The sequence below is a fragment of the Otolemur garnettii genome, unplaced genomic scaffold, assembly GCF_000181295.1.
Source record: "Otolemur garnettii isolate 467f Iridium unplaced genomic scaffold, OtoGar3 scaffold00021, whole genome shotgun sequence".
NCBI lineage: Eukaryota > Metazoa > Chordata > Mammalia > Primates > Galagidae > Otolemur > Otolemur garnettii.
This window is the reverse complement of record NW_003852416.1, coordinates 7,537,091-7,553,363: the sequence shown is the minus strand read 5'-3', so window position 1 is coordinate 7,553,363 and position 16,273 is coordinate 7,537,091. Positions and strand designations below refer to the sequence as shown.

The following is a 16,273-nucleotide window of genomic DNA, read 5'->3' as shown; positions in this document are numbered from 1 at the left end:
TCCTACAGTCCTTCTGTAGTTCCCTCTCCATCTCTCTGCCCTGGGTTTCCTCTTTGGAATCAGCTCCTGAATGAGTGTCAGTGTTACCTGTTTGATGGAAGGAGAATTTAGTAAGACCTGCACGCAGCTTGGCCTCACTCTTGCCAAGTCTTCTCTTAGCGGGCACATTTAATGCAGAGAAACTAGAGGGTGATCTTGAATGTACTAGATCCCAAAAGGCAAAAAGTAGAATTTCTAGTTTCTATTATTACAGTATTTTTAGGATTTTTTCCCTGCTTATTTACACTGAGAGGGAGTCTAAATTTGATTCTGTTCAGCCTCTTTCTGTCCTTATACCAGCTATTTGCCCTTTGAACGTAAGCCTGTCTGCACTGTGCGTTGTGTCTGTGATTGAAATGGGCAGGCTGGGATACCTGGGCCTCAGGTGTGTGCCCCTAGGGAATTAGAGTCTATCATTTTGTATTAAAAGACAGAGGTTATCACCCTAGATACTCCCCCCCAAAAACGTGATAAATAACCAGGCTCTGTGGAATGAAATTTCACGTTATTGAGTGATACAAACCTTAGATATTACTTTTTCTCCTTCCTCAGCCAAATTACTATTTATTAGTAATTTAGGATATATAGGCTTTCTTTAGATGCTGTCAGCTTAGCTAGGGAAAGGTTTGTTAACCTCACTAGAAGGTTTCCGAGACTGAGGACATTGAAAACAGATCTTGAACTTGTCAGATTCTCACTCCTCTTAAAGTGGAGGGTACGTGGCTGCTCAGGACCCAAGCAGGGCTGAGCCCCAGGACTCTTAGCTCTGCACATAGCACACATTCCGGAGTCTATGCGGGGCTGAGGTAGATTTGGGGTTGAGAGTGGTGTTCTGGAACACCAGAATAATAACAGTATTAGACTGTTACTTAAATCAAAGTCCTTGGAGAGCAGCCTTCTGTGGCTTTTGGGAATGTGGACCTCCTCTGGACTCCAGTAGTGATTATGGTGCAAGGGGCCTCTGGGGACATTATCTGTGGCCTGTTCTTGTCTTGTCTGGTAGGGAGTTGACGGGAGCAGTTGTTGATGCTTCATTTCTTTTCCTGGCCCTTCTAGTTCTATCAACATGCCCTCTTTCCTGTTGCTAGAAGCCGCCTGCATTTTCCTGTTTTCCAGAGGTAAGATGTTTTTTGGTGATGGGCAGGTGTGGGGGAAGTACTGGGGGGTTGTTTGCTTTAAATCTCCCCCCCTCCTTTTTTTTGAGGCAGAGTCTCACTCTGTTGCCCTGGTGGCATCATAGCTCACAGCAATCTCAAATTCTTGGGCTCAAGCAATCTTCTTTCTTGCCTCAGCCTCCCAAGTAGCTGGGACTACAAGCACCCCACCCCAACACCTGGCTAATTTTTCTGGTTTTTTTCAGTAGAGACAGGGTCTCGCTTTTGCCCAGACCACTGGTTCTCAACCTTCCTAATGCCATGGCCCTTTAATACAGTTCCTGTGTGTTGTGACCCATAGGTTGAGAACTGCTGGCCCAGACTGATCTTGAACTCCTGAGCTCAGACAATCCACCCACCTTAGCCTCCAGGAGTGCTAGAATTACAGGCATAAACCACCTCTCCGGGCCCCAAATCCCTTTGATTTTTAACTTCTGACGGTCTCTCTAATCCAGCTGTGTCTCTCTACCTCATGGCCAACTGCCTAGTCTAAGACACATCATCATGTGCTTAGACCAATGCAGTAGCCTCCTGGCTGGTCTCCCTGGGTCTATCTGGGAGTCATTTCAAAATGCAAATCTGATCACATGTGGACCCCTCTCCACCCCTACCTAGTACTTTCAGGTGACTTTCTGTTGCACTTAAGAGGCCCTGCCTGATGCTGTATGGCCTTGTCAAGTCCCTTCTGCTGTGCCCTCCCCTCCTACTCTTCATGGCAGCCCCACACTCCTTCCAGTTCTGCTCAGCATTCTCGTTCACTCACACCAGAGAGGCTCTGAGTTACAGCGGCCCCTCTGCTTGGGTCACCCGGCACCCCAACACTGCCACCCTGGTAAATTCCTACCCATCCTTCAGGATCTAGCACAATTCCCCCGAGACCCGCAGATCAGGTCGGATTTCCCCCATTCAAACCTCCTATCACCCTGCCCTCATACAAATGTGAGTTTACTTTTCTGTGAATTTTTTAAAAATTACATCTTTTCCACTGTGTTTAAGCTTAAGAGGCCGCATATTCCTTATCTATTGCTGCATAACCCAGGCACCTAGCATGGGGCATGGCCACATCTACCTAGGACCCTCTTCTGGAAAGCCAGGGGGTTGGACTGTGGCCTCTGAGGTTCTTTCTTATGGTCCCTCCCTGTTCTGTGTCTCTGCGAGTGCTGTCACCACCTTCCCGTTCCCCCGAGCCTCAGGGAGATGGAACGGGGCTTCCTTTAGTTGACTATCCACGTGGTAATTGGTGTGATGCGCGGGTCACTGACCTCCTCGTTCCTGTTTTCTGTCCGGTTATCTGTTTGTTCTGGTCACATACTGTGGAGCTTGAGATTCCTCCCCTATTGCCTGGTAATGTTGACCTCTGTGTTCTCTCTTCTAGTAACCCCCTCCCTCCCTCAGCAAGAAGTCCTTGTGAGCAAGGAGACCATCGGGAAAATTTCAGTGGCCAGCAAAAGTAAGCCTGCGTTTTTGTTAATTGTCCAAACACAGGGACCGACCCAGGGGAAACTGTGTTCCCTGGGGAGTTTCTGTCCCCTTCCTGTCTTCCTTTTGTTCTGAGGCCAGAGTCCTTTTCCCTAGACAGGGGCCTAAGTCACTCTCATTGCTAAAAAGACGAAACTAAACAAACTCAGTAAATCTCCATTGCTGAATTTCTTGGCCTGCACCTCCAGGTCTCCTGTCACCTGACTACTGTCCACCCAGACCCCCTGCCTCCCTCTGTCTTCCTTCCTCTTCCCCCTAATCAGTGTCCCTCCACATGGTTGTTATTACTGCTGTTTGAACTTTTTGGTGCCTGGCTGTGTACGTTGCTGGGACCATGGCTTTTCAGTATCCCCCACTGGCCCGGGAGACCCTCTTGTGGGGCTTAATTAGTGTTGTTGAACTCAATTCTTCTGTTGTTACAAGACTTTCATGTTCATGTCTGTGGCGAGTGTGTGCTGCTCACTTCAGAGGAGCGCTGCCTCTGGCCTGGGCTGTTCATAGTCTATCTCTCTCCTGTTGTGCTGAGAGGAACAGCAGCCTGGCTCACCCACAAGGTTGCTTCTGCCTCCTTTCTGCTTTGGGAGTGAGACTCACTTGCCTGTAAACCACAAGGAAGTTGATTGTCCCCCGTCTGTCCCCCTCTCTCCAGTGATGTGGTGCTCAGCTGCCATGGACGTCTTGTTTCTGCTAGATGGGTCTCACAGCATCGGGAAAGGGAGCTTTGAAAGGTCCAAGCACTTTGCCATCACAGTCTGTGATGCTCTGGACATCAGCTCCGAGATGGTGAGTATAAGTCTTACCAGTCTTTGGTTGCCAGTAACAGAAATCCTGTCATAGGCAAAAGGCGGCATTTACTGGCTGCAGAACTGAGAAGCTCAAGGGGGTGAATCCTGGTTTCAGGCACAGTGGGTCTGAGACTCAGCCAAAGCTTTCAGGTGTCTTTCTTTTATTCTCTTTTCAATTTTGCTTTCCTTGGTTGGCTTCCTTCCCAGGCAGAGTTTTCCTTACACAGCAGAATTGCTCTGGATTGTTCTGCAAGCTAGTGACATCCGTAAAGAATAAGACTTTTTTCCTTGTAGATCTGGCAAAAGTTCCAGGGAGGGCTCTGATTGGGCAGGCAGAGGTCACAAGATAAAAGGTAATCCCTTAACCAATCACAGTAGTTAGAAGGAAAGGAATCTCTGGCCAGATCTGAGTCAGGTTTTTGAGGGTGAGAAGTAGATTTGATTTCCCCCTAGAACAGTGGTTCTCAACCTTCCTAATGCCATGACCCTTTAATACAATTCCTCATATTGTGGTGACCCCCAACCATAAAATTATTTTCGTTTTTGTTACTTCATAACTGTAATTTTGCTACTGTTATTAATCGTAATGTAAATAGCTGATATGCAGGATGTATTTAGGCAACCCCTGTGAAAGGGTTGTTCGAACCCCAAAGGGGTCGCGTGACCCACAGGTTGAGAACTTGCTGCCCTACAAAGAGAGATTGTGTTTGCATAACAATAGGAAAGGGCAAGCATGCTGAGCAGACCGAAACTAGGACTGCCTCAGCAGACTGGAGTCTTCATATGAAGGATAGCCCTAGTCTCTGGTCATTTGAAATGGACTGCTTCTGCCTGAGTTGAGTCTAGCCAGTATCTTCATTTCTTGTTCTTTAAATAGTAGGTCTTAAGTAGCAGCAGAGTGTGATAGCCACAGTTCTTATTTTTAAAAGGGATATTTTTTAACAACCTGCTAGAAAAAAAGGGCAGTGAACAGACTGTCGTTCCCAGGATTGAAACTCAGATGGACATATGGAAAGATGCCTGGCCTCACTCATTGTAATAGCAAATATCTAACATACCGTTTCCCACTGACTGGACTGGCAGAGATTCACAGTTCAGTGGCATGCTCCACTGGCAAATTTTAAGCAACTAGTGTTCCCATACACTGCTGGTGGAGTGTGGAATGGTGCTGCCTCTATTTAGGAATATAATAATATTCATCAAACGTTTAGACCCTTACAAAGTGTGGGCCAGCAGTTCTACCTCTAGGAATTTGTTCTACACATGCTCCCCTGCCTCATGCAAAATCATACCCACACAGAGTTATTCACTGCAGCATTATTTGTAATGGTCAAAGATTTCAGGCAACCAAGATGTACATTGAGAGGGGACAAATAAATCCAATATAGTGCATTCATATAATAAAGTACAGGACAGCTGCCATAGACAGACACCAGAACAAGTGAGTATAAAAAAAGTAAAGTGCAGATGGTATGTATGATATGTTTATTTTAATGTAAAAAATAAGGGATAACGAATGAGAATCTATATTTCTTCCTGCTTGTGTATGTGTAAACTCCGGAGCGAGATTTGCAAGAGGCTAAGGACAGTGATTTCCCATTGAGGGAGGTGGTGGGAATGAGCAGACAGGGCTCAAGTTCAGAGGGAGACCCCTCAATACAGAGGTTTTTCTACTTGGTGGATTTTGAACCACATAAAAATTGAAGTTCAAAACTAAGAAAAGTATTTTGGTCTGGAAAGCCATCATTAGTTAAATTAGAGACTACTCACATACAGGTTGAGGAAGGAAGTGGTTTTCCAAGATAACATTCCTAGGTTAATCCTAGTAAAGCCTCCAGGATTTAGGAGCAAAACTGGCTTTTAATGAGGGCCAGATTTTCTCCAGAATGGCATCGTATTGGGAGCTGGAGCGCATTACCCTGGACCACAGGCAGCCTTGCACCACAGCAGACACCATTCAATCTAAGCACGGGTAGCCCAGACAGAAATTCTGACCATGATGTCAACCCAGCACAGACCCTGAAGGACCGGGACTGAGGACTGCTGAATCCCCACACTGCTCCTCCACACAGAACCTGTTTTTAAAAGGATTCTCGGTGAAGTTTTGCTAGTTACTCATGGAGGAGGTGGCATAAAGATCCAACACTGTTGACCTTGGCATTAACAGGGTGTGTCCTGAAATGAGTGACCTGGAGATCCCTGAGGACAGCACGTTGGAAGACAAGAGTTATGTGGATTATTGGTGCCTGTTTTACAGATGAGGAAGCAGGCTCAGAGAGGCTAGTGACTGATGAGGGTTGCACAGCAATTTTAAGAACAAGCTGTGTGTGGAAGAGCTGGGTTCTTGCTCCATTAGGCTGTTTGTCTAGGCTATCTATGGATAGCCTCTGGACCAGAATGAAGTGGTGACCCTCAGAATTCACATCCCATTATCACACAGCAAATGGCCAGCCAGCGGTGTGGCAGTGTATGGGGGTGAGCAGGGTAAGAAATTCATGACAAGAAGCATTCCTGTGCTGTTCCACCCACGTCTAGAATGTGGCGTTGAGTTCTGGGGGCTTGTTTTTAGGTTAGATGTTGTCAAAAACAGTGTCTGTGGGAGGAAACCAGGACAGTGAGAGGCTGAAAACATCAGGAGGGAACCTGATGGTCATTTTTATATGAAAAAGGGTGAACAGTGTCTCTATTAGGAGGGAAGCATCTGGATATTCTGGGAGTTAAATTTGGGCTTCACTTGAGACAAACTTTCCCACAGCAGCATCTGGGGAGTCAGTGAGTGTATACTTGGGTAAGTGGGCGAGTGTCTTCACATCCCAGTGGTTACGTAGACTCCTCTGGTCCGGGAGTGGAGGAACGGTTTTGCACAAGGGCAGTTGGAGATGGTTTGGTTTGATCTGTGGCTTTGGGTTTTGTTTCTGCTGCTGAATTTTTTCATTCGCGTCTTGTTTTACTTGCTGTAACTTTAGTTTGGGGGAATAAATTTTCAAGTAGCTATACACTGAGGATTGTATGAATGTTCACTCGTTTTGAGGTAGTTTTAAGGTGTTTGAAGCGTCCCTTCTAAAACGTAAAAGCTGAGAAGTTCACTTCCTGCACAGCTGGAGTGATGACGGTGTGGTGAGAAGTCTGGGTGGACTTGCTTCAGAGCGTACAGTAAACTAAAGATAAAAGGCAACTGTTTTGCTCCCAAACCGCCAATTAAATAAAATGTCTTAACTACTGATTGAAGCTGTTTCCTTCTTGTTTGAGGTTGTGTCCTTCCTGTTTAACCCAGGTAAATACACCCAGCTGTTGGTCTCAGAGGAGTTTTTTTTCCAACTAATTCATTCACATGGTTCAATAAAAAGATACACAGTGAAAAGCCTCCCTCTCACCCACACATTTTCCATTTGCTCAGCCCCCTGACCTGTATCCTTGAGTATCCTTCCAGAATCATTTCATGCAAACAAGCAATGTGAATATATGTTCTTGTTTTTCCCTTATTACACAAAGGGCAGCTTACTATATACATTCTTCTCTCTCCTGCCTTTTTCTTCTTTATATTATCTTGATAATCTTTTCATATCTGTATACAGGCATATATTATTTTTTATACCTAATTAACATTCCATCATAAGGATCTTTTTACCAAGGCCTAATTAACCAACCCCCTAGCAATGATTATTTGCCATTACAGATACATTGTGATCTTGTAAGTACATCATTCCACATATGTGGAAGGATATCTGGGAGATAAATTTCCAGTATCCCTGTATCTTTTTACTTTTCAATAAATATTGACAAAATTGCACTCCATGGGTGCTGTGCCAATTTACATTTCTCCCAGCAATGTTTGTTTCCTCCTGCTAAACTGATTGGGAAAAATGGGCGCTCATTGTGGTGAGGTCAAGTCTCTTTCTCTTAAAGAGCTATTTGTATTTCCTGTTCTGTGGTCTCTGTTCATATCCTTTGCCCATTTTCTCTTGGCTTATTGGTCTTTTCTATATGGACTCCTAGATACTCTTTTTTTTAAGACAGAATCTCAAGCTGTCACCCTGGGTAGAGTGCCGTGGCATCACAGTTCACAGCAACCTCAAACTCTTGGGCTTAAGCGATTCTCTTGCCTCAGCCTCCCAAGTAGCTGGGACTACAGGCGCCTGCCACAATGCCCTGCTGATTTTTGGTTGTAGTTGTCATTGTTGTTTGGCAGGCCCAGGCTGGATCCAAACCTGCCAGCTACAGTATATGTGGCTGGCGCCTTAGCCACTAAGCTGCTGGAGTCGAGCCTCAAGATACTCTTTTTGTATAACATATTGAGGAAACTTAAACCTTGGTCTCCGACATGAGTTGCAAATAATTTTTCCATTTTACTTTCTTTTTTCATTGTATTAAGATATGTTTTGGCCTGAAGAAATTGTTCATTTTAGTTTTGTTTTTTTTTAAATGTACTCAGAGTTCTCCATCTTTCCTTTATGGCGTCTGGATTTCAGGTCATAATAAATCTTTTATGGTCTTTTGCACTTGGAAATTAAAATATTCTCCCAGGAATTTTTCTGAAACTTTCATGACTAGGTTTGTCACACTTAAACCTTCGATTCCATTTGTAATTTGTCTTCTATCTTTGTGGGTGGCTCTCTATTTTTGACAGTTGTCCCACTGTCATTTACTAACTAAACCATCTTTTCCTCATGAGAGAACCCTTTTTATCACACACTAACTTGGAGGGAGACCTGGGAAGGGTTTCTTCTCAGAAGCTGCTCCCCGAGTTTACTTCCTGCTCTGTTACATCCCTCTCCCCCATGTGCCCACCCAAGACCCAGATTCTTTCCTGCTCAAAGTATCCAACACTACTGCCTAATACTCGGGGGCCTGCTGAGCTGAGTGCTTAGGAGCAGGTGGCCTGGTGTGGCAGAGCACTTCCCCACCTCCCGAGCCCCAGGGCCTGTCAAGGGATTGTCAGGGAGGAGATTCAAGTGGAGACCAGAAGGCAGGCCACTGCTTCCATCTGAGTTAGTTACCCCCTTTGAAAGCTTGGCCTGAAGGGGGCTTAGCTAGGGGAATAGTAAGGGGGAAGGAAGTTTATCCAGGGATTTTGGAGAACCAAGGACTAGGTGCAGGGCTTAGACTTTCAAGAGGAAGCCTGAATGTTTATAGCCTTCTCTGATTTTGCAGGGGTGGGGAGCCTGCAGCCTCAAAGCCACCAGGGGCCCTCCAGATCCCCAAGTGTGGCCCCTTGACTAGATCCAAACTTCACAGAACAATCCCTGTAAAATCTGTTAAATCAGGATTCGATCAAAAGGTGACATTCAAGGAGGCCACATGTGACCCCAAGGCTCCCCACCCCCAGAGAATGACTTTACTCAGTTCGCCTTCTCCAGTTTGGCAAGGCTTTGGATTTCCACCTGTGGCCTCCTCAGGACACGAATGTGTTTGGATTCACTAGTGTTCTCATTCCCTCACTGCAGACGAACTTCAGCTATGATATTGCCTGTCTTAGTTTCCAGTACTGAATTTCCCCTAGTGTGACTCTGGTCTGGAAACCTGGCCCCTCTGTAGTTTGGCCAGAGCAAGCCTGGAGGGGCTGACCACCCAACAAAGGATGCAGTGGTAGCTGTGTTTGGTGGTGAGCTGCCAGTGATGGTGGCTGTGGTTAGCTTCTGTGGCATCCCCCAGTTGGGTCCACAAACATTTGGCTGCAGGCCTATGTTGGCTGCTGGCCAGTATGCTGCTTCTGGGAAGGCTGGTGGTATAGCTGACCCTTAGCAAAGACCCTTAGCTCTAAGTCCAGTGGCCTGGCACCCTCTCCAGGAGGCAAGTCTATGCCTTTGGCCAGATCTGTATCCTCTCCACATTGGAGTTCTCCCGCAGTAATGTGGGTATTGATAGTGCCTCTGTGGATTCATTGAGATAGTATGTGAGATTCTGCAAAAGGGAACCTGTGCCTGGGAGGCAGTTGGTAAAAGTGAGCAGAGATCCTGCCCTTAAAGTGCTCAGATTCAGCTGAGAAAGCTGCCAGAATGTTGAGCTGCATTTAGAAGGGGGTGGGTCTAGAAGATTGAATCCAGCATTGTCAGTACAGAGCCCAGGCAGACCTTTGACTGTTTCTTTCCAGATTCTCCAACTGGTCTTTGGAACCTTCTTTTAGGGAGAAAGCTCCAGACTGATATTTGTTGAGTGGGCAGGAGGAAAGGTCATTAACCATTCTCGTCCTTCTTTCCTCTTAGGAATGTTTGTAACTTGACCCTGTCTCCTACTGCAGGTCAGAGTGGGGGCCCTGCAGTTCAGCTCTGCTCCACATCTGGAATTCCCCTTGGATTCATTTTCAACCCGGCAAGAAGTAAAGGCGAAAATCAAGAAGATGGTCTTCAAGTAAGTATGGTCACATACTGCCGTGGTTAGGGTGATACCAGCTACTCTTAAAATCTCTTTCTTAAAGCGTTTGGCCCTGCTCTCGGCCTCACAGAGAGAACTATAGGCTGCATTCAGAGCCTCAGCTGCACACAGTGGGAAAAGGGAATGCCCTTCACAGGTTGTAATATAAATACAGTGGAGCCTCCAAGGTTGACCACTTCCCTACATAGGCCACCTCTTTAAGTTGACCTAATTTTCATTCACTGAACATGCACCACATGTACAAATCAATACAGTAGGCCTTGTTCCTTATGGTGACCAGCTTGTTATAATCCCTCAGGTGGTCATCTTACAGAGATTCTACTGTATATAATTTCATAGATTTTTTATATTTGCATATGACACACAGATAACATGCACATATACATACGTATACATCACTGTTGTTACATGAAAATGTCATAGGTGGGAATTCAAATGCAAGTAAAAACAGTATTTGCTGCTATTGTGTGTAGTTGTCAGTTACCTGGAGGAAAATGCAACTGAGGGTCAAGACGGATTAAAAACCTGGGGTGGTAGGAGGAATACTGGGTCTCCATCCCAGTTCTATCCCTGTGACCTCTGCAGCTTGGATAGTTCACCACACTTCTCTGAGCTTCATTTTTGTGGTCTAAAAAGGACATGTGACCCTCTGTTATTGAGAGTGCTTTAAAAATGATGAATAGCTGCTGTTGATGTGCTCATACATACACACCCCTACAAACCTGTGCGTAGTGGGGCTGTATCTTTACTCACACGTCAGTTGATGTGTGTCTGTGTATGATATGTGAGTGTGCTTTTATGTATTTGTGTATAAGTATTTTATATATCTACATATAATCTCTATGTATGTGTTACATATAGATGCACACACACACACACACAGAATGACTTTATTTTCTCCCTTGCCACTCTGATCTCTGGATCCCCTCTGGTCTCTGCTGCCTCTGTATTAGTGTCCACTGAAGTCCCAGCAAGGTCTGTGGTCCCAGCCACTCATGGCCATCTCCTCCAATTGCAAAAGCTCTGAGATCCTTTTTCTAGTTGCAGACCCCTGTAGGTTCAACAGTGTTCTCAAGAAGCCTGAGGCACCACACTGGGCACAGCTGGAAATTTGGGGGCTGTGTGACCCCAAGGAGACCCCAGGGGCCCTCCATGACTTCATTTTAGATTGATTATCCCAGCCCTTTGTTCTGCCCATGAGTGCCCTGGACAGAAGGAAAGGCAAGTCATACACAAGAAAGTGCCAAAGGGAAAAATCACATGGACATGTATTTAAACAAATACGTTAGTGCCTAATGGCTTTACCTCTTTCCCTAGGAGGCTTTTGCCCTTAGGGCCTCTAAGAGTTCGTCCAGCCTTGCCTCCAAATCTTGCCGGACACACAGAGAAGCACTTACCAAAGCGAGGTCTTAGAGCCACCTGGGTCAGAATTGTCTAGGGAGTATGTTAAAAATGCAGATCCCTGGGCTCCCTCCCAGATGTATGAATCACTCTGGTAGGAGCCTATTGAACCACTCTTTGGAATCCTACATAGGAATCTGCACTTGTAAAAGTTCTCTCTCACCCCCAACTTTCCCAATGACTGTTAACCCATATCAACTTTGTAAAAAAATACAGCCTTATTGAGATATCATTTATATGCCATAAATTGAATAAGTTTAATGTGTACAGTTCAGTGGTTTTGAGCATATTTATGGAGTTATGCAACTATCACCGTAATCTAATTGTGGAACATTTTCATCATCCCCAAAAGAATCCTTGTAAATTGACATTTCTCCAAAGAAGATATACAGGTGGCCAAGATGCAAACATGAAAAGATGGTCAGCATCATCAGCCATTAAGAAAATGCAAATTAGGGTAGTGCCTGTGGTGTAGTGAGTAGGGCGCCAGCCCCATATATCGAGGGTGGCGAGTTCAAACCCAGCCCCAGCCAAACCGCAACAAAAAAATAGCCAGGCGTTATGCTGGGCACCTATAGTCGCAGCTACTCAGGAGGCTGAGGCAAGAGAATTGCCTAAGCCCAAGAGCTGGAGGTTGCTGTGAGCTATGATGCCATGGCACTCTACCAGGGGCAATAAAGTGAGACTCAAAAAAAAAAAAAAAAAGAAAGAAAGAAAATGCAAATTAGAACTTCATTGAGATACTATGTCCAAGAGGATGGCTAAAATAAAATACAAGAAAGTGTCGAAGGAGAAAGCACATTGATACGTGTTTAAATAAACACATTAGTGCCCACTGGCCTTTCCTTTTTCCCTGGGAGGCTTCTGCCCCTCAGGCATGCAAGAATTGGTTCGCTAAAGAAAAAGAGTCCCAGCGTATCTTTTTAACGATTTTTTTAATGATAAATAATTTAACAGTGTTTTTTAACAATAAATAAGAAGTGTTTGGCAAGCATGTGGAGTAATTGGAACCCACATATAATGCTTGTAGGATTGTGACGCAGTGCTTGCCACTTTACAAGACAGTTTGGAAGTTCCTCAAAATGTGAAACATCCACTTGCCGTATGATCCAGCAGTTCTGCTTCAAGAAAAGTAAAAACATAAAAACATACAAAAACTTGTACACTAATGTTCATAGCGGCATTGTGTGTGACAGCTCTAAGATGGAAACAATGCAGGTGTCCCCCTGATGCGTGGATAAACAAAACGTGGCACATCCATACAACTGAATGCTGTTCGGCCATAAAAATGAATGGAGTAATTGGCTCAAGCTCCATCATGGATGATCCTTGGAAACAGATGCTGAGTGAAAGAAGCCAGGCTATAAACGCTCATATGTTATATGATTCCATTTTTAATGAAATGTCTAGGAGAGGTAAATCCACGGCAAGAAACAGATAAAACTACCATGGCTGGAGGGGGAACATAAGGAATGGCTACTAAGGAGTATGGGGCTGCTTTTTAGGGTGATGAAAATGTTTTGGACTTCGATGGTCATGATAGTTGCATAATTCTGTGAATATACTACACACCACTGAATTTTTATACTTTAGAAGGGTGAATTTTGTGATACATAAATGATATCAATAAGAAGGTCATACAGAGAGCTTGGTACCCTTCGTGTGCAGACTGCCTTTCCTGTGCATTTGCAGGAAAGGAAAACATTCGCAGAAGACGAAGTAGCCTATTGGTTGAAATTCAGGACTGAAAGTCAAAGGCCATTTGGGTGATTTTTAACCCAAATGATCCAGCACTGTTGTCATCTGAAAAACTAAGCAAACTGCAAAGAATTGGTACAGAAAGGCACGTTAGAGATTGGATGGTGTCTATTCCAGCTCTTATTTTACAGAGGGGGATGCTGAGCCTGAGAAGGACCAGGAGACCTGGCCAGAATCCGGGGTCCCACTGCCACCTCCTCCTTCTACCCACCTCTAGTAATTAGTGGAACTGCTTTTCAGCTGTGTAGAAAGTCATAACTAAGGGCTTGAGGGCATTATTCATGACATCTGAGGACACTGGGAGTGGGGGAAGCAGCTTTTCTTCTGAGGATCTGTGTGGTGAGCACTTACATATCCTAGGACAACTCTAAGAGAGAACAAACAAGGCAAGGAGGGGTGAACTAATTTTGGGCCACAGTTGTGGGGTCACTGAGGACAGTAAAAATGAAGACATGCTGTTATGAATGAGAGCAGAGGAATGTTGGCCGAAAGGGCATGATGACTGCTCCGGGCACTCTGCCCTTCCTCTGCAGGGGACTATTAAGTGCTGGACTCATTAGGGCCGCTGTGCCCAAACCCAGGACACTTGCCTTTCCAAACCAAGGTGATCTCCAGGAAGTATGTTTTGAGGTAATTAAGAAACCACCCTGACAACAACCTCATTGCTTCCTCACAAGAACTTTTAAAAATATTATACTCAAACCTTCTGATATTACGGCCTTTGGTGACTAAAATCAGCTAAAACATGCTGGCAGTTGGTTTGTGAGTGCCAGATCCCACGGCCAGCTGGCTGCACAGGCCTGCTCATTTCATCATCCTCGCAGGAATGCAGCCCCGAGTTTTCTAGGACTGAATTTTCTGGGCTCCCTCTAGGCCTGTATCAGGATCTGTAGCGTTGTCACTACTTTGTCTTTACGTAAAACGTTTCATGGATTTCTTGGGCCTCTTTTAATCCACGTTAACATTTCAGCCTAGCTTTTAGAACAGTTAGAATTACAAAGTGTCTTTTTGTTACTTAGTATTATTTTGTGTGTACTTTTGCATAAAGCTGGATTATTTTTCCCGTTGATCCTTTGGAATGATTATACAATAATCCAAAGAATTCGGCCATCACAACATACTCGATCATTCCCCTACAAGGAAACATTTAGGTTGATTCCAAGATTTTTGTCTATTGCTAAAAACTAAACAAAAGCTGTAATCAATATATTCGTACTTACAGTGGGTTTTCTTAGGAAGTATTTTTCAAAGTCAGTTCCATGGCCTACTTGCATCAGAACTGCTGATTTAAAATACAGATTCTTGGGCCCAGTTTAAAATGAAGATTCTCAGGCCTGGTTTTATCTGTACCAGTTTGCACTCTCTGGGAATAAGATCTGAGAACTCTATTAAGTCTTCCAAGAGATTTTTTTTATGCACACTAGGATTGAAGACAAAACTCAAAAGATGACTCAGCACCTATGGCTCAAGCGGCTAAGGTGCCAGCCACATACACCTGAGCTGGCAGGTTCAAATCCAGCCTGGGCCCACCAAACAACAATGACGGCTGCAACCAAAAAATAAATAGCTGGGCGTCATGGCAGGCACCTGTAATCCCAGCTACTAGGGAGGAGGAAGCAGGAGAATTGCTTGAGCCCGGGAGTTGGAAGTTGCTGTGAGCTGTGATGTACGGCACTCTACCCAGGGTGACAGCTTGAGGCTCTGTCTCAAAACAAACAAACAAAACTCATAAGATAAACTTCATTTTCTTTTATTTATTCATTTTTTAGAGATGAGGTCTTACTCTGTTGCCCAGGCTGGAGCATAGTGGCTTGATGATAGCTCATGGCAGCCTTATACTTCTGGGCTCATGCAATCCTCCTTCCTCAGTCTCCCAAGTAGAAAATACAGTAGCTGTGGGTGACTTCGTTATGATAACTACCCCCGATGGAATGCCCACTAGGTCCCAGGAGGCATTGGATGCAACATTTGGTCCTCAGACAATACTATTACTCTCTCCACTTACCAAGGAAAGGAACTGAGACTCAGGTTAAGTAACTTTCCCAAGTTTGCCTCACTAAGGTGTCATACAACTAATGTGAGAGTCTCGCCGACTCTGGAGCCAATGCTCTCAGTCAATCCTGGTTACACCCATAGCAAAAGGTTTAGATTCTAGCCCCATCTACCCCCTCCAAAAGTTAATGTCATCAGAGCCCCCAAGACAGTAGTCAATCTGTGAACCCTAAACTTTTTCAACCTAATTTAATCTCACTGGAGAGAAATTAGAAAAGTCTTGTGAGACTCTAGCCTCTGACCTTCCTGTCTATAGCTCCCTGAACTCAGAACACTCTAAGACAGAAACGCCCTCATATGAAGCAGAAGGATTTCTTCCCATCTCCCAGAGCTCAGAAGCCGTTGTGAATCTCCCCTTACCTCAGTCACAATCAGCAGTGTTCGTAGGGGGGAGGCCTGGTAGGGTGCAGAGGTAGAGAGGATGACCGGCATGGATATTTTTGTTTGAACCATTTGAAAAGTGGACACTGTCAGGCCTGTGTCCCGGGTGGTCTGGATTCTTAATGCCCTTGCAACTCAGTTTCTTTCTAACCACAGGCTGGTGGCTATGAGGAGGGAAGTCCAGACCCACTCAGAAACTCTGAACTGAACCCAAGCCTTCTGGGGGTAGTGAATGAAAAGGAAACACAGTTAACTGAAGGATCCAAGAAGGATCTGTATGAAAAATGGAACAGAGTTGTGGAGACCCAGTGCTTTTTCCTCTCAGTCCTGAAGCTTTGCACCTGCAGGAGAGCAGCAGTGGTCAGATGGGCCAGGAGGGAGGGAGAGGCAGCTTTGGGAAGAGAGAGCAAGGCCTAGCTGAGAACCTCGGGAAGGCAGGCCACAGCCAGCAGCTCATGGGGCACACTGCCCATGGGGCAGCTTTACAGGGTGCTTCACAGCCACAGGAGCACCTTGGCTTTTGGTGAGAAGAGAGTTGTGTGAGCGTGTACGCAGAGCAGCATAGAACAGGAGTTGGCAGACTCACTCAGGGTCATGTAGTAAATAATTTTAAGCATTTGCAGTCTATACGGACTCTGCATAGACAGTACATAAATAAATGGGTGTGGCGGTTTTCCAATAAAACTTTATAAAAACAGAGGACAGGCCAGATTTAGACCAGCCCTTGAAGTGGAAAGAGAAGTGGCTTTAAAATCAGCCTGACTGTGATGAACAGGATGAGGGACAGATGACTAGCTGTCTGTTTAACAACTTGGGCCTTGAAAGTGGAGGGCCTGGGCTTAATGCCCCGGT

General features: G+C 45.2%; 1 protein-coding gene across 1 annotated transcript in view; it reads left to right on the top strand.

Moving 5' to 3' along the window:
• The first annotated feature begins 1,099 nt into the window (after positions 1 to 1,099).
• VWA2 (von Willebrand factor A domain containing 2) overlaps positions 1,100 to 16,273 on the top strand; it is a 33,800-nt gene continuing 18,626 nt past the window's right edge. Inside the window, exons 1-4 of the mRNA XM_012803535.2 lie at positions 1,100 to 1,157; positions 2,569 to 2,643; positions 3,322 to 3,455; positions 9,696 to 9,805. Coding sequence (XP_012658989.1) covers positions 1,106 to 1,157; positions 2,569 to 2,643; positions 3,322 to 3,455; positions 9,696 to 9,805 — 371 coding nt within the window. The 5' untranslated portion in view covers positions 1,100 to 1,105. The remainder of the gene's footprint in view (positions 1,158 to 2,568; positions 2,644 to 3,321; positions 3,456 to 9,695; positions 9,806 to 16,273) is intronic.